The following is a 21,645-nucleotide window of genomic DNA, read 5'->3' on the forward strand; positions in this document are numbered from 1 at the left end:
TACACACCGCACTTACGTATGAGTATGAATGCTGTGTGTGTGTGTGTGTGTTTCGGTAGCCTGGTAGCCTGGCGAGCAGGGTCAGAGATTGTGGTGTGGTTGTGTGTTCAACGCTGCCTGTGTGAAAGTGCAGTCAGAGTTTCACATCCAGAGTTTAATTTGGAAAGACAAAGGCAGAATATCAAGTATTTGAGATGAAGACCTAGCGGTAATGTGTATGCATGTGTCGGCGGACAGTTGGAGGTCCGCCAGTTGTTGCCAATATTTGAACGTCTTGCTTTGCAGGATATTATTCCAAAGCGGAGCGCTATTGTGCAGTCAGAGGATAAATCCAGGTAAACCGTTGGTATGCTGCTCCATAAATTGTCCCGTGGTGCAGCACGGCCAGAGGGCATGCATGCACATAAGTTTCAGTTTAAGCATAGAAATGTTTATGTCTCGGGTAAGTTAGCTCTGGGAAGAAAAATCACCTCATTTCAAGTTTTTTAATTGTACATTATTTTCATTTGTAAAATATTTTCTGCTCATCTACTGCAAACACTGTAAAGTACTGAGTCTGAATCTGAATCAAATCTCAAATTTGACTGCAAATACTGATAGTAACTTTTTTTAACTATTATTTCACTAGTATTATGGCTTATACTGAAAAACTACCGCCCTTTATTAAATTATGTCACAAAACCGAAATATATATGGACTGTCATGTAATGGCGACATCTTGTGGTCATAGTCCAGCATTTTTTTTCAAATAGGTTAATCGAAAATAAATTTGCTTGTAATTGCGAAAAAAAAAAAAATTACATATAAAGAGTTTTATAATAATACATGTTGACAAAGTCACTTACTGACTTTGAGTTTGGTCGATCTGCGTCACACTTTCGGCACAAAATTGCTATTGTCGTTGCACTGCTGACGGAAATGATCCAGTAAAGTCAAAACAATACTTCTACTTGTTATACTACGTATTTTAATAATGTCAACACTGTAAAAGACTGGGAATGGGAAAGAATGGAAATCCGCGGAACTTTTCTCTGTCGGAACCGTTGTGATGCTGACACGTGTTACTAGTCGAACTTGTTTATGTACAACAACGAGCGGCAGCTGTTTTCCTCCATCGCGAGGACGGAGCTTCGCCCTTTATACTCGTTACAGCGACGATTTCTTTGTTTTATGTGCTATTTGTGGTATTTAGTATAAATAAATATATACATAGGACGTGTGGGCGTACACCCTTGACTACACATTATCCTGCATTCAGGTAATTTTTTTTTTCAACTGCATTCTACTCGGCTAACATTCAAATTAGCTTAGTAGCCCACATTGTACGTGAATATGTGAGCTCGGTGTGGCCTGTACAGCGTTGTTGCGTACAGTGAAATGATAGTAGATCCAGAATTCGAACAGAATGATCTAATTCCTTTCCTTTTGCTTATAAAATAGCGCCTTCCTCTTTGGACAATCACAATGGAACCTGCCTGCCGGAAGGACAAACCAAAGCTCAACTCTACTCCAACTAGAGGAGACAGAACCAAACAGAAATCTGCACAACAGGAACTCAAACAGCGACAGAGAGCAGAGGTAAAACAGATTTTATGTAATATATACACTCCTGATCCGAACTGTGAAGATTATATTTATACTGCATGTAGTTATGAAATGTCTTCCCTCTCTCATGTACAGATATACGCTTTGAACAAAGTGATGACTGAGCTTGAGCAACAGCAGTTTGACACCTTTTGTAAGCAGATGCAGGCACAAGGAGAATGATTGACCTTTCAGTTGGACCACCCAGCCATACCCACTCAAAGACCTGCTAAAGGGAGATGTTGTCTATGGTTGGATAAGGTTATGTTGCCTTTTTTTTGTCTTCTCTGACCCAACACTCAACCATATCTCAAGATGACTGCTAGTCGTCCAAAAGGCGTTGAGGTTGAGGTTAGTGCAGTATTGAACCCGTAGCTGGTGGACAGCAGTAACTGGGATGGAAGATGCATTCCAATCGTCTTTTTCCTGGACGACCGGCTCTACCTATCGAGCTACTGCCACCCAAATCTGGTTATGTTGCTTTGAATGTACCATTTGATGTTATCTTCTGTAATTATTATGCTTGGCGGGGAGCAGTTAGCAGAGTAGCATTTTTCTTATAAACTGTTTTTTACTATTGTGTGCCGTGTATAAAGAATTCATTTTCTTAGCAGGGGATCACAGGGTGAAAAGAGTGCAGCCCTATTAAATGTTTTTGTTTAAAAAAACAACAAAAAATATCTGGTTTGTTAGAACTCATGCACGTAACACTTGGTGCCATATGTTAATTTTTCGGCATATACGTACAATAGTAGTTTGCACCGTGTTTGTGTACAACTCTTGTGTTTTTAATGTCTAACCTCAAGACATCTTTTGTTTGAATGAAGTAGGATTTCTATCATTTCTGGCCACGATAAATACGTGTACCTTTTAAATCAGACATTGAAACGGTGATTACTCAAAATGTGTATACAGTTAACACATTTTAGTAGTTGTAAATCCATTTAAACATAACAGCCATGTTACAAACATAACTAGCCACTAGCTAGTTAGCTTTTCCAATGTACTTATTCTAAACTTAAGTGTTTCAAACAGAGTGGCGAAGAAGGACAAAGAAGCCAAAAAACATACCACTTCCACACGGAATGAGTGCAACCTTTTTCCCCATTTGATCTCAGCCGTGGCATATCGGGTCGGCTTTGCTGGATCCAGCGCCAGTCTCCATGCAGTGTGAAAGGTAATGTAATGCAACAATAATCATAAGTTGTGTTTCAATAATTTCTGTGTCTGTATACAAGATACAGTATATATTGTGTCCAAACCATCACCCCTCAGTGACAGGAATCGACCCAAATTGCAGAAGGACACACACCTTGTGGTGGCGTAGCGAGTGAATAGCATAGACAATAACATGAGGTGCATTCACAGCCATTTTTATCTATTTATTGCTAATAAGCATGGACAACAGCTCAGTGTGTATTCATGTTTTTTATTGTTAAATAAACCAATATAGATATCCATGATGCAATGTGGTATCCTGGTTCTGTCATAGATAAATGAGGTGATACTACAAGCAACTACTACAATATTTGGTATAGTAAGTTTATCGATAAAGGGAAGAAAAATAGCCCCCTTCCAGTGGGAAGCTCGGTGCAGAAGGCAAAGTGGTCCTATTGAAAGCGTCATACCAATAGTTGTATTTTTTCTGTCTTCTTTTCTAGACCTGAACAGTAATAGAACTCCCAGTCACCCTCACTCCAAACCAGCCATCCCAGTAGTTCGTGTCTCTCCCTCCGTGTTCAAAGGAGATGAAGCGCAGGCCGGGACCGTATCCTGAAAATGTGTGCGAGACCTGTTTGAAACAAAAACAACCCACTTTGTCAGATGACAACCAAGTCCAGCGTGGCGAGGGGAAGTCTCCTGTCTGTGTCACCTGTTTCCATGAACAGTCGTCACACTCTGGATCCAGAGTAACGGGTTCAGGTTTGAACTCCTCTAAGACCTCGTGGTTCTCATCAAGCAGACACACGTTCATTTGGTAGGTGCAGCCACAGTCTTGCCTCCCACAGTACCTATAAAAGGTTAGTCACAAACGACTTAAGCCATGACGCCTGGTCACCTATAGGGGAGATTTGGGGGGGTCTCACCAGTCTTCCACCTCTACAACAGGTTGGGCATCCAGCTCTTCGCAAGTGAAACCTTCCTCTGGTAGGTCAATCACTTGTCTCTTCAGGCACAGCCTCGAATGAAAAGGGCGAAAAAACAAATCTAACACACTATTGGAAGCACTGGAAAAAGCTACAAAATGAAGATAATAATCGATTAATATAATTTAATGGAATAAATACTACTATGTATTTTTGATGTGTGGGTCAGTGCTTCTGCAAAATGGTTAGGCCAGCAGAGAAGGCATTGCTGGCCTGGATCGCACAACACTGAAGAACAAATAGGTCAAATTTAGCTTGTGCATTAGCGAAATAAATCCAACCTTGTTAAATGGGACAGGACAGTTGCCTTCCTTGCTCAAGGGCACCCCCCGCAGTAGAAATGATTAGGTTGAATGTACAGTACTTCCACTAGGGGCAGAGTATTCACTCACTCAAAGGAGGTTGCAAAGTATTTCATCACAGCTGTGTTGCTAAAGTCATGGCCACAGTCCCCCGGCATGTCCTCCACCCTCCACTGGCGTCCACCGTTCTCCATCAGCTCCCAAAATTCCAGCTGCTCTATGAAGGAGTTCAAAGTCATATTGACAAGATGTACTGGCTGTTTAATTTCTCCTTTTCTTATTTTATTTAGGATTATGCTTATCTAACAGAAGTGATCTAATCACTAAAATGCACCAAATAAACAGTCATTTTAAGCCGGCTAATAAGGAACGGCTAATCTTAACATTCGCAACATTCTTAAAATCTCATCTCAGGACCTTACCTTCACCATTGGGATTCTTTAGCAGGTTTCTGGCCATGATGACAGGACACTAAGAACACCTAAGAATGTCTAAACAGAAGAAAACACCGGCCTTAAACACTAGCATAAGTTAACAAATGGCTGCAATGTGTTTTCACCGCTTTAATGTAAGGGATGATGTATCGCATTTATCAATGTCATCTAATTAATGGACATTTTCTTCACTAACCCAAAAAGCATACAACCTGTTAGCATGTTAACATTAATTTTAGCATGCTAACACCTAGCCTAACCATGTTAAGTGTTTATATAAGTGTGTGGTTATGAAAACAGCTATAATGTTAGGTTGCATGGTGGATGCAATGGTTTGCATATTGGCGTGTTAGCATGTTTGCCGCGCAGATCGGGTTCGATTCCCCGCTTGGGCACCTCCATGTGGAGTTTGCATGTTCTCCCTGTGTCCGGTACTCCGGTTTCTGCTGTTTACATAAATAAATAAAAAGTGTAGCATGCTAACACCTAGCATAAAACTTTTTTGTACACACCTAGCATAACAGTGTTAAGTGTTTATATAATTGTTTGGTTATGAAAACAGCTATAATGTTAGATTGCATGGTGGAATGTTAGCATGTTTGACACACAGATCGGGTTCGATTCCCCACTTGGGCACCTCCGTGTGGAGTTTGCATGATCTCCCTGTGCGTGATTTTTCTCCCGGTACTCCGGTTTCTGCTGTTTATATAATTAAAAAAAGTGTAGCATGCTAACACCTAGCATAACAGTGTTAAGCGTTTATATAATGATTTGGTTATGAAAACAGCTGTAATGTTAGGTCACATGGTGGATGCATGGTTTGCATGTTGGCGTGTTAGCATATTTGCCACGCAGATCGGGTTCGATTCCCCGCTTGGGCACCTTTGTTTGGAGTTTGCATGCTCTCCCTGTGTGTGGGTTTTCTCCCGGTACTCCGGTGTCTGCTGTTTATATAAATAAAAAAAAGTGTAGCATGCTAACACCTAGCATAAAACTGTTGTTTATACACACCTAGCATAACAGTGTTATCTGTTTATATACATGTCTGCCTATGAAAATGGCTATAAATGTTAGCACGCCAATGTTAGCATGCTAACAATGCACAAATACACTGGAATCCCAGCAGTCATGAAAGCACAAATGCCTGATCTGTTGACCCACAGCACAAAATCCGCCCTCATTAGATGCTGAATAGGAAGCATCACAGAGGATGAGCCATCCAACTGACAGAAGATGTCAGTCAGCAGAAAGCCACCTGGGATGGCTCACAGGAGCCAGTGTCATGTTTGATTTCAATGTGGTTTAATGTGATCAACTTTACGGGTCTACAATAATAACAGTTGGACCTATTCTGTAAGCATAGCATACAATCCTACTGAATATTAGCATTTCCGGTTGTAGGTTTTGTTACAGTAACATTTATGAAAAATGCATAGTCACTGAGTGTGAAGACTGCAAATACAGCTGAGTCACCCCCCCCCCCCCTTCTATTTACAATATACTATGCAAGCAATTGAACATTATACAGCCATTAACTCACTGATCTCTATGAGAGACATAGGACGGTTACTCACGGCTCCGAAGGGCAAGTCGAGGTTCAGTCTACTTCTCTGGACACTTGAGCTCCTCTGCGGCGATGAGGCGTCCTTGTGCCAACGGGGGCTTTTATTGCAAGGGTGGGGAGGGAGCAACCATCTATTGGAACTCAGCAGAACCACACATGCACACACTCAGCAGAAATACCAACCAGGGAAAACACAACACATATAATAGACGTTCTGATAATACACCAACACAGATATTACAGTAGGACCCTCTGCATACAATACGTCAGGATGGATATACAAAATTAGGCTTTATTCTGCAGCACAACATATATATAGCATACATTACAATATACACAGTAAGTACCTCCCAATATGGGAGAGGAAATGTTCAAGTTAAGCATTGCAGTTTGATCAGGATTGTCTTACATGACAGTACAGTACACAACTCAACCACCGACATCATGACACCGAGGCATAAATAACAATAAGTGTGTAGTTCTTTCAAAAATAGCATCAGTCACACCGAGAATGGACCAACTGCGCTTGCAAACGGGGACAAATATTTTGAGAGGGAAGGAATACCAAAGCATTAGGGGCCTTTTGTTGGTGTTTCCTGAACCGAAACAAGCATTTAAAGGACCAGTGTGCAGAGTGGACGGAGTAAAGAGAAATGACATGAAAAAACATTCGCCATTAAAGAACCCAAGGAAAATTCATATGCATATCAGTGTTTCATCACGTTGTACAAAACCCCCAAGATATGCTTCTGTTTAGATTGTTCCCTCTTAGATTAAAGACCTTGTTCTGATCCGGAATAAACAAAAAGAACATCAATGAAAGTGCAGCCTCACCTGCATTCCCTCTTCTTCTTCTTCACGGCTGATATTTTAGTGCAGCACCAGATAATGCGTATTCCAGTGATACAACCCCCCCACCCCCAAATGTCCATCAGTAATTCCTGCTCATCATTACAAAGTCTCATTCATATTTCACAAATGTGATATTATTCCAATTTTCCAGCTGCTCTGGAGGCTCCACTTTGGGCTTTAGGCTTCCGAGGATGCCTGGGGTTTGAGTTGGGCCTTCTCCATGGCTGTGCCGTATGGATCTGACCTTTTGAAGAAGCCCATCTGGAAGGAATAACAGAGTTAGTGCTTCATAAATGTAATTTAAGTTATCAGGGAAAGTAAGCGCTATTATTAATTATGTTGTTTCATTAATGAATATGGGCTGTTATTTGATGTATTGTTGCCTAAAAATGGCTAAATGAGCTAAAATATATCAAAAGATGCTGTGGATGATATTTAGTATTCTAGGTGTCAATCACTAGATGAAACACAGATTTGATCACTGAAACAACAGGCTTTTATTGCAGGTTTTAATTATCTCACAACGGAAACAATCCCTAATAAAAAAGGGGGCTTCTGTTGCTGCAGTGACCCATGCTAAGCTAAAATTCAACCCTGAACAACCAAAGTCACTTCAGACCCACCGGCCACTCGGCTCCCCATTTGTAGCAACAAACGGGTCCTTTAAATGGCTTATTTACCGTAATTTGACTGTAAAAGACTAGCGAACAATGGCGACTGACGCCACCGCTTATCTTGTTTACCTTGTACAGCAGATAGATAAGCACGGAGAGTAAAAGCAGCCCGGCTAGCACAGCCAGAACGATGATCCACCACGGAACAGAGAAAAGGCTATCGGGTTTGTTCCACAGGACCGACGTCACCACCTGAACGACAAAAAGCCACGCCCCATTCAGTCATTTCCACTTGCATAAATTTGACAAATTCATTCAAAAGCCGTCAATATGAAGAGATTACCTTTTTAGAGCCTGATGACTTGGATTTGGGAAGACTGGAATAGGGAACCTTGTCCACGGTGAACTGAACGGAGCATTCCAAAAGATACTGCTTATAGGCCCGCTGTTGACAAAAAAGGACAGTTTTTCATATCAAAAATAGCAAAATCTAAAACAGAATAATATCATAAAGTTGAACGGTCAAAGTCCTGTGGACGTTAGGTGGACAGCACTGAAAAGTAATTAAGTCTAGTCCAGAATTGGTGTGGACTTAGGTCAGAGAAACATCTCCAAAGCAGAATTCTTCCACCTCCAGGTTAGACAGTTTGTTGTTGGGAGTCAAGTTGATGCCATGGACCTTGCAGACACTCCAGGATCTCAATCCATTCCAGCAAAGTGTGCTCCCAACTCCCTTGACATCATCAACTAGCTCCTGTCTCGTAATTCTGGGCTGGTCCCTCAGCTTTCTCAAAATCCTCCTGACCCAGCTAGTCTTACAAGTCTTACATGGAGGTCCAGAAGGAGGAGACTCTTGTATTTCTACATCACTGTGCCAGTATTGGTCTCTTTCTGGTCCTTGAGGTCCTTTTAAACAGCTCTTTGGTCTTGCCCGTGGTAGTGGAGAGGTTTGAATGGAAGAAACTATAGCTGTAATGTTTTTTAAGCCTAGATCAGAACCAGTCGCCGCCAAAAATTGCATGGGCAAAAAAAAAGCTCTCAGTTGAAAAAAAGTTGTAGAGCCCCACCATGTAGCGTTTAGGTCTCATCTGGCAGCGTAGATGAACAACCTCCACCAGAGGGCAGCATATGCACACACTTCCCGGCTTTTCCTCTTAAGACGGAATTCAATGAAATTACTTCTGCAGACTCACCTCCATGAAAGTCTCTGCCCAAAGTCGGAAGTGCACGCTGAGGATGACGCTGTCTCCTCTCTTCAGCAGCCCGACGTTACACTTCAGCCGCCAGCACTGCACGGTCGAGCACGTCTGTGATGGGACACAGTCATCACTTTCCATGAGACATTCAGGAATGCACAATGGAATGACTTCAGTGACGTTTAGTGACACTCAACAGAATTAGAACCACGTGTCTTTTTCTATTTGGTGACATCTTTTACTGTGGTTGAGCAACACAAGTCGGAAGTGATGCAAGATGTGCAATGGCCGCCCAGTAAATCAGGAACATAATGAACTCCCTCTCATAAGCAATTACGGCACACAGCAGGAGATGCGGGCCAGGGCTTGTCATATTCCCATTTTCAGGGCTTGTCATATTCCCATTTTTCCCTGCTGACTTCATTAGAATTGAAACAATTTGCATGTACAGAAGCCTCGAGGTTGCATTCTTACGTCATGTCCGATGTAGCGCCCCAACTTGAGATAAGCGGCATTTCTGCACCGTAATGGTAATGGTTTTATTTCAAAAACGGAAGTGTTTCTATACGTTCGGCGGTGTGACCAACCACAGCAGAGCGGGCGTGCCCGTGGCGGGACGTTGATTGAATACATTAAAACAGATTGTTTTTGCAGGAACCACGAAATCCAAAAAAATACAGATGAATAGGTGCAGATTCGGGAAGATCTAGAATGCTTTCTCCAAATGTATACTGGAGCAGGGTTGTAAAATTCAGGATTTGAACGAAACACCACCATGCATGATGATATGTCACTATATGGTAATGGTAATGGTTTTATTTCAATTGCACATGCATCGGATTACAATTGAATGCATCACATAATCAGTTCACAGTTCCACATGTCCAAAAGGAGTAGGAAGAAGCAAAGCTTATTAAATCCTACCCCTCCATCTGGTGCTTTTACAATCAGTAACTTTTACATTTGTTCACTTCCTGCTTTCCTGATATAGTTTAAGTTTGGTTTTTTTTGTTTTTTTTGTCACGTACCAAAGTATGAGGTGATAAGTGAATATGTTGAACATTAATTATGTCCATGATTGCAAATGTTACACTGAGCCAGATGCTCTTTTTTCTGACGTTTTAGCTGTTTCTTCTTTGTTGGTGTTTACAGCTTTTGCTATTATTGAATGATTCAAATAAAAACATTGAACAATCCCGACAGAATCGTGCCAACAAAAACATAGACACAAGGTTTTAATCGGACTTATAGAGTCAACATGAGGAATAAATGTTCCCAGGTAGTTTTTTAAGAAAACATCTAAATTGTAATTACCAAGTTTCCTTGTTCGGCCATGGAGCCTTTGACCTCCCTCCTACGGACAAGATGCTCCTCTGTGGACTTCAGCGAGACGAGGCTCCTTGCGGCTGGAGACTGGAGCTGAGGGCATAAATCTAATTCATTTCCATTGCAGTCCGAGACTAAACGAAGAAGGATTTTTAACCACGTTTTGCGTGTGTGTCTGCACCTTAAGTTTCAGTGGGTTGAGGTTGTGTTTGGAAGAGCAGCTGACTGGTCCTTCGGTGATCACCTCCACAGGGTAGAGAAGGTCGTGGCCGTGAGCCTTCAGCGGGCATTTCACCTCTAACGTGGTTTGACTGACAACGCTAGGGCCATTGTTAACCAACTGAAAGACAAAGTGGATGGTTTGAATCCATATGCATAATGATTGCTAAGAAAACGTTACTTACTTACGTTAATTACTATTATTACATCATTTGATTATGGAAATATTTAGGATTATTCGGAAGACCACAAAACAGGGCTGCACAATAAATGAAAATGATATTGAGCTGCTTTAATTTTGACTGACCCTAACGAGGGTCGCGGGGGTGCTGGAGCCTATCCCAGCTGTCTTCAGGCGAGACAGAGGCGGGGTACACCCTGGACTGGTGGCCAGCCAATCACAGGGCACATATAGACAAACAACCATTCACACTCACATTCATACCTATGGACAATTTGGAGTCGCCAATTTAACCTAGCATGTTTTTGGAATGTGGGAGGAAAGCGGAGTACCCGGAGAACATGCAAATTCCACACAGAGATAGCTGAGGGTGGGATTGAACTCAGTTCTCCTAGCTGTGAGGTTTCCGTGCTAACCACTCGACCACCGTGCAGCCTATCACAGATTAAATAATAATAATAATAATAATAATGACAGAACGGAGCTGGAAATGGCGGCGTACCTCGTAGACCTGTTGAAGCTCAGGGCCGACGTCCTGCTCGTGAATCAGACTCTGACTAACACTCCAATTAGGAAGAGGGAAGAAGACTTTGTCCGGTCGAGAAACACTGCAACAGATGACGTGAAAGTTTATCGCTAGTACCCCCGAAGCGGAAGTACCAATATGAATGAATACATCAGACTCAGGTAGAGCAGCCAATGATGCCTCACCCCTGCAGAATGATGTCAGCCATTGCTGCTACCTCCAGCTCGAACAGCACCACTTCACTCTCGGAGTTGTTAGCATTTTTGCTACAATATAAAACAAAGAGAAAATAAGTGTTTCAAAAATATCCTAATCCATTTTCCGGGCCCCTTCTGGATGAAGAAACCAGCCGCAATCCAAGCAAAATCAGCTATCGGCTTAGAGTGATGGAAAAAAATCGGTATCGGCATCGGCTCGAAAAAAAAACATCGGTTGATCCCTAATCAGGACCACATCATCCACATATAGCAGACACTAGATGCTAACTCCCCCAAACCAGACACCTTCAAAAACTAGAAATTATGTCCATAAAAATAATGAACAGAATCAACGACCGGCTAAAAAGCCTCGACTTACTGCTGGCAATGCAAACCAGGTTTAAGGTCCGAATGGCAATTAATAACATGCCACAAATCCTGCACCCCCCAGAGCACAATGTAAGGGACACGATCAAATGACTTTACCAAGTCCACAAAATAAGTGTAGACTAGATAGGTAAATTCCTAGATGGGTAAATTCCCATGCACCACCCCCCCAGTGCCATTCCATTCTTGGAATTTGAATGAACTGTCGGATTGACCATAGATTGTGTTGACCCCTGATATAAAAATACCTACCTTCTTATTTGGAACTCAAACTCTACAGTCTTCTGAGTGTGCTTGAGTCTTGGAACTGTGAATCGAAGACCAGCCCAAAACTAGAAGAAACGAACTTGGTTAATTCAAGACACATTTTTCTGTAATTTGTTTGTCTGTTTTACCAGGCAATAAAACGGCGCTAAACAGCACTAAAAACATTTGTACACTGCCCCCACAGCTTGCAGGCCCATCATAAACTGAGACCGGGTTCTGTTTTCTGGTCTTTGATATCCTCTAACTTTTTGAAATAGAAAATAAAAATGAAAGTTTATATACCACAAGAGTGTCAAAATATTATGAAATTGTTTGTCTGGGATTTATGCTACAGAAGAACAACGATTGTTGTGAAAGAAAAGAACATTGTGTGCGTTTTACTGGTTCTTACACTGGTGCCAGATTTCATAGGGTTCCCCAGATCGCAATTGAGGAAGCGGGTGTCATTTTCGGCTTCGTAGCTGCACGTCAGCGGAGACAAACTCTGGAACAGATACAATGGTTGTCACTCAGGGCTCCGCTTGTCCGACTTTCCGGGTCACTTTCCTGGCTTCATGTGACACGTGGTGAATTCAAATAAAATACTGAAAAAAGTCACTCTATCACAGTTTAGTCACCAGGCATCAGTAATGAGACATGGCATTAAATTACTTTGCACCCTGCTTGGAGTGGAAAAAAAAAGGTTCTCCTCTCATTTTGTGTGGAAGTGGTAATTTTTTTGCTTCTTTGTCCTTCTTCCCAATTCCGGTCAAGAAACTTTTTAAAGTTTAGAATCCGTAAGTAAATTGGAGAGGCTAACTAGTTAGCATGCTAGCTTGCTATGCTAATGGTGGAGTGCCAAGCCCAATACAATCATGTCTGACGTCTGAGACTAAGCTGTCATTTGTGAGAGTGACATAAGTTTTGTACCCTGCAAAACATATCACAAAAAATATTGCTAGAAGGACGTTAAAAAGTAAAAAAAAGTCCGCCGTCTGGTGTCTCTGGTGTCTCACCTACGTGCTACCGGGGGTTCCTGCCATGGCTCCACCAAAGTACTCGATCACACATCCAAGTAGCCAGTAACTATCCAGTAATACCTTTAGTAGTACCTTTGTCATATTCAGTTCTCGAGATTATACAGCGTATTTCTCACCGCATTGTTGCGTGCGATCCCTCTGTAGTCAGCCTCTGGGGGAAGCAGCACATAAAGCTCAGCCTCGTAAGCACCGCCCTCTCCCTCGTTTCTCGCATTGAAGGTCACGCTCAGGGAGTTTTCGTCACCCAGGTAAACTTCTGTTCGGTCGCTGTGTAATCACAAATAATAATAATAATAATAATAATAATCACAAAGACAACAATGCAATAATGTAGGTGGATTTTGTAGTCAACTTGACAACCAAATGTAACGAAAAGCAGGGTCCCGAGTCCTCACAAGTGGTCTTTGTGTGGAGCGTTCCCCAGAGAGCATTTACTCATGATAACCGTCCATGACCAACCGGGGGAACGACCCACATCTGATCACAGTGATTTGTCTCAGGAAAGCCGCCCCACATCCTATCCTCATCCACGTTCACAGTGACGCTCCTGTGTGCAAACACACTCTCACTGTTGCAGTAAATCCCATCGGCACGGTTCGACCGCTCGCCCCCGCCCCCCCAACCAGACACATTACTGTTTCTATTGAGCAGACAGACCAGAAAACCAGGGTTCCTCTTTGATTCTCCATTTCCTTTACCCTCCCCCCTCCGCTGTGACCCCTCGCAAGGTAAGAAGACCAGCAGCTGAATTGAATTAAGCCTGGGCAAGTTAAGCCAATGCAGAGGAAGTCACACTGATACCATCGTACCGACGCTCAGGAGATGCAGAGAAGGGACAGTAGATATTTTCACTCCTTTTTAAGAGGGCGACAGACATCTGTTGGCCACTTGTGAACCGCATACTTTGTCATCTTTTAGGTAGACGGAGAGAAACAGCTGAATCACTTCAATGTGAGTTTTTGTGGGAACATTTTGACAGCTGATCATGTTTCTGTAGCCGAGATAAATGACATGGGCATGGAGATAAATGTGTTCCTCATAACTGAGCTGAAATGGAGGAGAGAGTGTTTGTTTGCCTTGTGAACGAGCTAAGAGGTTGCCAAATGTCTGGCGCGACCCCAGAAAACAAACAATGTTACCTGATTAACCAAGAGTATGAATGTATATACGCAATATGCATGTGTCAAATTCTTATTCCCCGTTTATTTGTAATCGTTGGATTCCTACTTTTATGACTTTTTCTTTCAGATTGACCTTACATCCTTCAAAAAACAAGTACAGTAAAGTCTCGTTATATCGATATTCTCGGGAGTCGGAAAAAATACCGATATAACCGACTATCCATATATCCGATCCTGCGCCGAACTGCATTAAAAGTGGGCGGATCTTTGATATGGCGGAACTATTATTAACGGAACTAATTATATCATAAAAGACTAGAAATTTGCCGGGAAATGAAAATAGTATCGTAAAAAATAGTAATTCGTTTTAACCGATATCGATATAACGAGACTTTACTGTATTATCAGTTGTTTAACTTTTGCTGATGACTGGACAAGGTCGACCGGGGTCCGGCACAATTCCGTGCACACGAGACATAGAATTATGTAACTAATATGTTTGCTCATTGCAAGGTATTATCTCATTCGATCCCAGTCATTTTCAAAAGGCAACCCCTTCAGTACCGGTAGATAACTGTGACTTATCTTTCAAGGCACACAGAACCTATCAAAAGAAAGATTACACTCTTGTCTTTCATCGTTTTTTTTTTAGTAATCAGCAGTAGAACATTATTAGCATTAGTAAGTTTCAGGAAAATGTCAGTTCCCGACTAAAAATGTGAGAAAAACAACTTTTTGTGAAGAGATACATTTCAAGGATAACTTTCAACGTGTGTGTGCATGTGTTAAAATTTCCCGACAATACGTACTCAAATTCAAATGACTCGCGCAAAAAACGTAAAAACGTATGAAAACGTCGTTGAGATCGTTTTGGTAATGAATGAGTTAACGATAGAAACACAAACACTCAAAATTATCCAAAAGTCAAACCTGCAGATTGCTCGCTAGCGGTGTCCCGATTCGATATTGATTAACAGATATCATGCCGATATCGGCATAAATCTGATTTATATCGTCCTGTGTCGAAAATCTCCGATATCAGCAGTTGATTCCAGACTGCGGTCCACCAAGTCTATCCGGCAGAGAGCAACAGACAGAGCGTGGATATTCGACGTGTGTATTTTTTTTTTTTATTAAAGTTCAAAAAACATTGCAGCCGAGTGTAAAACATGCTATGCACAAGTTTCCCGTGGTGCCACAGAATAAGTAAAGTCAGGTTAATTGCTTAATTTAGCATCTCAAACCTTGCTATATTACGCCGAGCCGTAAAACTTTAACCTAAATGTATTAAGATGTTGTCCTCATAACATTACACACAACAAAATATTTAAGTATGAGTGATTTGTGCAGATATGGGATTGATATTCAAGGCTGCAATATCGGTATCGGACCAGAAGTCAGCCAGGATCAGCCCGTGTATAATGAATGCGATCGCTCCTCTTGCATGTAATTAATGTCAGCAGCTACCTTGCGCCAAAAAAATAATCAAAAGGACTCGAAATAATACTGGAAATAATCCACACAATCAAGTAATACAGAAGTCATTATACGTTAATGCTTAGTGTGATTCCCGTAAGTGATATCGTTTCCTTTGTGAGTTCCACCGACATTCACTTCAATTCTTGTGTCATTTCCACCTAACCAGCGAAAATAACGAGCAACCGCTTCATGATGACGCTGCTTCATTTTTGGACAGCGTGATTCGATGCTACATCAGGAACATCAGCCGCAGACAGGAATTTAGCCGCCCGGAGGATTATGCTACGTGATAGAAAGGTAATTTCCTCTCACCCAAAAACGGCCAATTTCAGGTCAGGAACACAGATGTTGTCCTCGCCACAATCCAGCTGAATCTGGGCCTGAGAAAACGTGGACACAGAGAAAAGAATAAGAGGTAGATGTTAAAGGACAACTTTTGTTTTTGTTTTCATGAACGTGCCTGCTACTACATGGTTATATAATACCTTGGATATAAAACCTTGTTGGATGTTTTGGAGGTGTTTTAATAGCGGCCTTTGTAGGTGGAATAGAATAGTTGTGTCCCATTATGTGCATTAATTATCTAATTGTCTATTTTATCTGTTTGTATATCTTTACAACACACAGTAAAGAGTATGTTTCTATCTCAAATTTCCAAAAAAGTGCAGTTTTCTTTGCAGATATATTGCGTGGGAAAACTGCAGAGCTAAAATGTATACCGAGAGAAAAGCTTTCAAGGAAGTGAATGTTTACAGACGCCAGTCGGAGTAGATTGAGGATTTAATGAAAGCATGAAGGAAGGATAAAGACTACACACCCTCGGTATGGTGTCTCATGTTTGCACCATTAAAGTAACTTGTCATGGGAGGAAAAGACCATTTGAGTAACAGAGACGGGGGTTGTTATCTAAATAATTATTACATTTTTGAGGGGAAAGTCCTCTTAACCGTAACCTTCAAATTTAACAGCATGAAGGCTTCATTTGGTGTTACATGACAAATTGCTGGGTAGAAACCCACTCCAATGAATCTAATTTCATTGGACTTTATTGTCTTTGCTCGGCGATCATATGCAATTTCATTCTTTATTCTTCCTTTTGCCAAGTATTTGTCTCGGCGCAGGACTATACTGTTATTGTTACCCTCATCACTCCAACATATGGGAAACATTACAATTCAAAAGAATGCCACAGAGGCCGACGATTCAGACTGGCAATGGTTAACGTTTGTCTGGGGAAGATTCCGCTTCCAGGTTCTCTACCAAGGATATCGGTCATTAACACCCAACAGACAGGAATGTTCTCATTTGCTTTTGTCTTAATATTTCACGTCAGACGTGTTTCCTCGCCGGCTCAGCAGACTCAGACGGTGGAATCTGCCAGAACAACGTGAAGAGCTTAGCTGTTCTGGTCCATTGTGGCGGTACAAGAAAGCGACAGGTGAGGAATAAAATGCAATGTAACAAATAATGCGTTGAAAGATGTGTCTGGGTTTGTCGAAGTCAGGCAGGATGTAGCGTCTATAAACTACATCCGTGTGACTCAGGACTGCTGCTACATTTCATTACATTGACAATGTTCCCCCCTTTATGAAGCTGTGGTGAGATGTGGTGAACTGGGATCTTGGTCCCCAACAACATGCCATGCATGCCATGCAAAGAATAATCTGTAAAACAGTGCAACCAATTATAAATCATTATGAAAACAAAGGCACATCACCACGGAGCTAACAACATTACTGCATTAGCTCATGTTAACGTTAACTCATTCGATCCCAGACCGGCCATTAGAGACGATTTGGACTCATACTCCTACCCTCAGGGAGGCGCTATAGGAGCCTACGAACAAGAACCACCAGGTTCAGGAACAGCTTAGTTATTTATTTCCCTATATATATCCACACTGTATCATAGTCACTTCATTGCACTACTGTACATATTAGTTATTATATCTTGTCACATTCATACTGTGCATACTGTTTATAATCTGTATATTCTGCAATAGCCATATTATAGTCATTTATATCCTGCATTTATAGGCTGCAGTCCAGTCCAGAGTCGGGCTCCATGCTGGAAAATCAGATGATTTGTGCTTATTGATAATAAATGGATTGGAAAGCTGCCATTTCCTTTTAAGTCAAGACAAGGAAGAACAGCAATAGATTACGTTGACAGTCTCTTCTTAAAGGTTCCCAGGCTGTGTTCTGTACAGAACCGAAAGCACGCCAGCGATGTATACATTCCCATATGCACATCACATGTAGACATCACCTTCAAGAGCACGTGCTGAGACCGGAGAGCGCCGTCCCTTGGACGAGAGCGCTTGGCAACGCGTACAAACAAACTACATCCAGATGTCTGAATGCAGAGCAACACCCCACCCAAACAGAACTGTCAGTTCTCCTTGTGTGTTTTTTTGCAGAACCAAAGCTCAGCAGTCTTCCGTAACCCACATCGTTTGGCCAGAGGTGGAAAAAAACGACCCAAGTCTAGTAATCAGCTCTTGCTCTATTGGGATTGACCCTTAACCTCCGACCATATGAGGTTCACAACCATAAAGGGGCTGCGTGTTTCATGTCAGTTTCAAAATGGTGGCCTGTAACCTCCGTATATGCTATTGGAAATTTGCAGCAGACTAATTGAAAACAGCGGGAGATGAGATGACCATCTGCGATCGCCTCCCTTTCAACTGGGAATCAGTTTGACGGTTCTATGCTTACATCTCCAGGTCTGTGGGTATTTAAGTACTGTGCTGGGGCTGCGGTATACTGTATGTAATACTGTATACAAATACTACATCCTACATCAAACACATCCTTACATCATGCTCATAATGACCGCAATGTGTTTTTCCCCCAACAGTGTTTCAGAACTGTTTATTAAAGTTCAAAAAGCCGAGTGTAAAACATGCTATGCACAAGTTTCCCGTGGTGGCACAGAACTGGGGAAGTTTAATATGACTGTCCTGTTTCACAGGAAACCACCACGGGACGACAAGGAGTCATTAGCTAAAACCCACGGGAGAATCAAATAACAATAAAATCCATAGTTTTTTCACCGAACTCACAAGACGAGACGATGCATGAGATCGGGTCCACGAGAACCAAATGAGTCAAGATTTTAACATTAATTTTACGAAAAGTACAGTAAACAAGCAGACAAACCGTGTCACAAAACAATACAGAAAATTCATACTGTCTGTCAAACATTTGCAGCATTTCTTGTAATGCAACTGTATTAAGGGACAGTATTTCTTTTGCGATGACGTTCTGTGAAAGAACACCATTTTACGGCGACTGTGGCATTTGGCTTCGTAAGCGTCTTTTTCCCTCCTTCCATTACTACTCAGGAAGCTACACTGCGTTTGTATGCTAGCGGCCTTGACTGACAAGAGGTGTCGCTCTGTTCGCCGTTGTTCTACGAAGCGTCTAAGTGCTAAACCAATGCACAGAGTGAACTCTCTTCCTGTCTGTTTGGAGGCAAGAGACGATAAAAACAGATACATGTACATGATATGTACATGATATTACCCACTAATGGTGAATTAGATGTTTTTTAGGGGGTAAAGGGGTCTATTTTGGGGGAAAAAAATACATGAATATTTGTTTTTGACCAAAAATTTGCACAGCAGTGGAAATTGAAAAAGTATGACACTTTGGACCGGTACTGAATATAGCAGGAAATGATGCACATGCTATGGACGAGGCGATATACGTACGTACCCTCTCCTCTATTAGCTGTTCGGTCTCATAATCCAAGATAGGTCTGAGGCCAGATTGGTCCACTGGGGCTTGAGGATCCAGGCTAAAGTTCAGGCTGATGAATATGGGGGAGAGTTTATCCCGAAACTCCCCTTCTGGCTGCAAACCAAAACAAAAAAATGCACTTGAGTAACAGAGAAGATGAAGATGGGAAATGTTGAAGGATCTATGAATTACACACATATAATAGTGTATTGTAAATGTACACTCAGCATACTAGATGTTATAGTATTATAGGAGGGGAGCAATAAGTCCATAATTTGGTCTGTTCTCTACCACACTTTCGTCCAAAGAGGAGAAGTACTGCATACGTTTCTTTGGGTTTCTGTACAAGAACTGCTTCCTGGATGAAGAACAACAATTTCCTCAAACACACTGCAAATCCATGTTTCACCTCTAGATGTAGTGGTGTAGTGGTGTAGTGGTGTAGTGGGCAGCTCCCCAAATACCGTTTCAATGTCCTCAAATCGACTCATTTTCTTCCTTTTGTCTGTTTTGTTTCTTCGAAGATATTCAGTTCCTCCGTCCACCAAAATGTGAGTACAGACGGACTAAAAGGTGCAGCATCAGGTTAGCGTTAACTGACAGGTGACAGGATGCTTGCCAGTTCCAGGACAAACCACCTCTTATCCCGTCGACGAACAAAAATGCCGCAGTCATTATGTCCTTGATCGCTTTTGTCAGGCCTGCTCTTTGATCAGACCACCACCGAGTGATGAGAAGATTGCTTCTGTTGTCGGTTGGCCTCAGCCTTCAGTCATAAGTGCTTCTAAAAACAGCACTTCAAACAAACTTCAAACCTTCTCCATCGGGAAATGACTTTAACCTTTGTATCGTTCCGAAAAGATACAGTAATTGCAACAACCGGGTGCTGCAGGTGCAGAACACAATGTTCTATGACTCCGATAAAAACAAATATAAAAAGTTATAGAAGGCTTCCAGGCGATGCTTCGTGGTTGCATCCACTTACAGTTCAGCTATTTGGATGTTTACTTTTTTTACTTCGATATCCAGTTTACATTCTAGTAGCGTCAAGTTCTTTTTAAACATAGCATGGCATTTTAGAACCTCGCTTGGGACATTTTACAAATATGTCGAAAAAATGGTGGTGGGGGGGGCCTCAAAATCAGAAACAAAAACAGACAAAAAAACAGACTTGACTTTTAAAAACTTTTTGTATGTACACAAAAGGCCTGTTTCTGTCTGAAAATGAGCATTCATAATTCCTCTATCACACATATCGGGATGCAGGGGTGTACCTTAGCCTGGCCACAATAAAAGGCCACTCCACAGATTGTGTTGGGGGAGCGTGCAAGCCTCAAAATCAGATAGAAAGACTTTTAAAAACTTTTTGTATGTACACAAAAGGCCTGTTTCTGTCTGAAAATGAGCATTCATAATTCCTCTATCACACATATCGGGATGCAGGGGTGTACCTTAGCCTGGCCACAATAAAAGGCCACTCCACAGATTGTGTTGGGGGAGCGTGCAAGCCTCAAAATCAGATAGAAAGACTTTTAAAAACTTTTTGTATGTACACAAAAGGCCTGTTTCTGTCTGAAAATGAGCATTCATAATTCCTCTATCACACATATGTATCGGGATGCAGGGGTGTACCTTAGCCTGGCCACAATAAAAGGCCACTCCACAGATTGTGTTGGGGGAGCGTGCAAGCCTCAAAATCAGATAGACAGACTTTTAAAAACTTTTTGTATGTACACAAAAGGCCTGTTTCTGTCTGAAAATGAGCATTCATAATTCCTCTATCACACATATCGGGATGCAGGGGTGTACCTTAGCCTGGCCACAATAAAAGGCCACTCCACAGATTGTGTTGGGGGAGCGTGCAAGCCTCAAAATCAGATAGACAGACTTTTAAAAACTTTTGGTATGTACACAAAAGGCCTGTTTCTGTCTGAAAATGAGCATTCATAATTCCTCTATCACACATATCGGGATGCAGGGGTGTACCTTAGCCTGGCCACAATAAAAGGCCACTCCACAGATTGTGTTGGGGGAGCGTGCAAGCCTCAAAATCAGATAGACAGACTTTTAAAAACTTTTTGTATGTACACAAAAGGCCTGTTTCTGTCTGAAAATGAGCATTCATAATTCCTCTATCACACATATCGGGATGCAGGGGTGTACCTTAGCCTGGCCACAATAAAAGGCCACTCCACAGATTGTGTTGGGGGAGCGTGCAAGCCTCAAAATCAGATAGAAAGACTTTTAAAAACTTTTTGTATGTACACAAAAGGCCTGTTTCTGTCTGAAAATGAGCATTCATAATTCCTCTATCACACATATCGGGATGCAGGGGTGTACCTTAGCCTGGCCACAATAAAAGGCCACTCCACAGATTGTGTTGGGGGAGCGTGCAAGCCTCAAAATCAGATAGAAAGACTTTTAAAAACTTTTTGTATGTACACAAAAGGCCTGTTTATGTCTGAAAATGAGTATTCATAATTCCTC

The 21,645-nt window shown here is 41.8% G+C and overlaps 3 protein-coding genes across 4 annotated transcripts in view; 1 reads left to right on the top strand and 2 right to left on the bottom strand.

Moving 5' to 3' along the window:
* The first annotated feature begins 1,097 nt into the window (after window positions 1-1,097).
* On the top strand, window positions 1,098-6,150 carry svbp (small vasohibin binding protein). The gene is made up of 4 exons (XM_058079833.2): window positions 1,098-1,258; window positions 1,441-1,578; window positions 1,681-2,761; window positions 3,246-6,150. Exons 2-3 carry the CDS (start codon window positions 1,465-1,467, stop codon window positions 1,765-1,767), a joined length of 201 nt encoding a protein of 66 aa, XP_057935816.1. The 5' UTR covers window positions 1,098-1,258; window positions 1,441-1,464; the 3' UTR covers window positions 1,768-2,761; window positions 3,246-6,150.
* Window positions 2,994-6,132, bottom strand: fbxo2 (F-box protein 2). Of its 2 annotated transcripts, XM_078794402.1 has the most exons (7): window positions 6,042-6,106; window positions 5,350-5,411; window positions 4,456-4,524; window positions 4,124-4,250; window positions 3,672-3,764; window positions 3,458-3,596; window positions 2,994-3,376 (listed from the first exon to the last, which is right to left on the bottom strand). In XM_078794402.1, exons 3-7 carry the CDS (start codon window positions 4,490-4,492, stop codon window positions 3,242-3,244), a joined length of 531 nt encoding a protein of 176 aa, XP_078650528.1. In that variant the 5' UTR covers window positions 4,493-4,524; window positions 5,350-5,411; window positions 6,042-6,106; the 3' UTR covers window positions 2,994-3,241. The 2 variants fall into 2 exon arrangements, with proteins under 2 accessions (XP_078650528.1, XP_057936637.1); XM_058080654.2 differs by lacking the exon at window positions 5,350-5,411 and having other exon boundaries at window positions 6,042-6,132.
* Window positions 6,151-6,305: 155 nt separating the features above from the next.
* LOC131127666 (integrin alpha-5-like) overlaps window positions 6,306-21,645 on the bottom strand; it is a 40,152-nt gene continuing 24,812 nt past the window's right edge. The window contains exons 18-30 of the mRNA XM_058069774.2: window positions 19,135-19,272; window positions 15,728-15,795; window positions 12,932-13,082; window positions 12,188-12,280; window positions 11,782-11,861; window positions 11,131-11,211; window positions 10,922-11,027; window positions 10,201-10,359; window positions 10,008-10,112; window positions 8,691-8,804; window positions 7,841-7,942; window positions 7,627-7,749; window positions 6,306-7,144 (exon numbers count right to left, since the gene is read on the bottom strand). Of these exons, the coding sequence (XP_057925757.2) occupies window positions 7,061-7,144; window positions 7,627-7,749; window positions 7,841-7,942; window positions 8,691-8,804; window positions 10,008-10,112; window positions 10,201-10,359; window positions 10,922-11,027; window positions 11,131-11,211; window positions 11,782-11,861; window positions 12,188-12,280; window positions 12,932-13,082; window positions 15,728-15,795; window positions 19,135-19,272 (1,404 nt within the window). The 3' untranslated portion in view covers window positions 6,306-7,060. The remainder of the gene's footprint in view (window positions 7,145-7,626; window positions 7,750-7,840; window positions 7,943-8,690; window positions 8,805-10,007; window positions 10,113-10,200; window positions 10,360-10,921; window positions 11,028-11,130; window positions 11,212-11,781; window positions 11,862-12,187; window positions 12,281-12,931; window positions 13,083-15,727; window positions 15,796-19,134; window positions 19,273-21,645) is intronic.

Source organism: Doryrhamphus excisus, linkage group LG11, assembly GCF_037039965.1.
Source record: "Doryrhamphus excisus strain RoL-2023G ecotype Guam linkage group LG11, RoL_Dexc_Guam_v1.1, whole genome shotgun sequence".
Taxonomy (NCBI): domain Eukaryota; kingdom Metazoa; phylum Chordata; class Actinopteri; order Syngnathiformes; family Syngnathidae; genus Doryrhamphus; species Doryrhamphus excisus.

Bases quoted from the DNA above. Each gene is read 5' to 3' on its own strand.
- svbp (XM_058079833.2), top strand. From the start codon at position 1,465: ATGGAACCTGCCTGCCGGAAGGACAAACCAAAGCTCAACTCTACTCCA. The intron at 1,579-1,680 runs GTAAAACAGATT...TCTCATGTACAG, and splicing joins AACAGCGACAGAGAGCAGAG to ATATACGCTTTGAACAAAGT.
- fbxo2 (XM_058080654.2), bottom strand. From the start codon at position 4,492: ATGGCCAGAAACCTGCTAAAGAATCCCAATGGTGAAG. The intron at 3,765-4,123 runs GTGAGTGAATAC...TTTTCATTCGAG, and splicing joins TACTTTGCAACCTCCTTTGA to GCTGTGCCTGAAGAGACAAG. The intron at 3,597-3,671 runs GTGAGACCCCCC...AACCTTTTATAG, and splicing joins GTTGTAGAGGTGGAAGACTG to GTACTGTGGGAGGCAAGACT.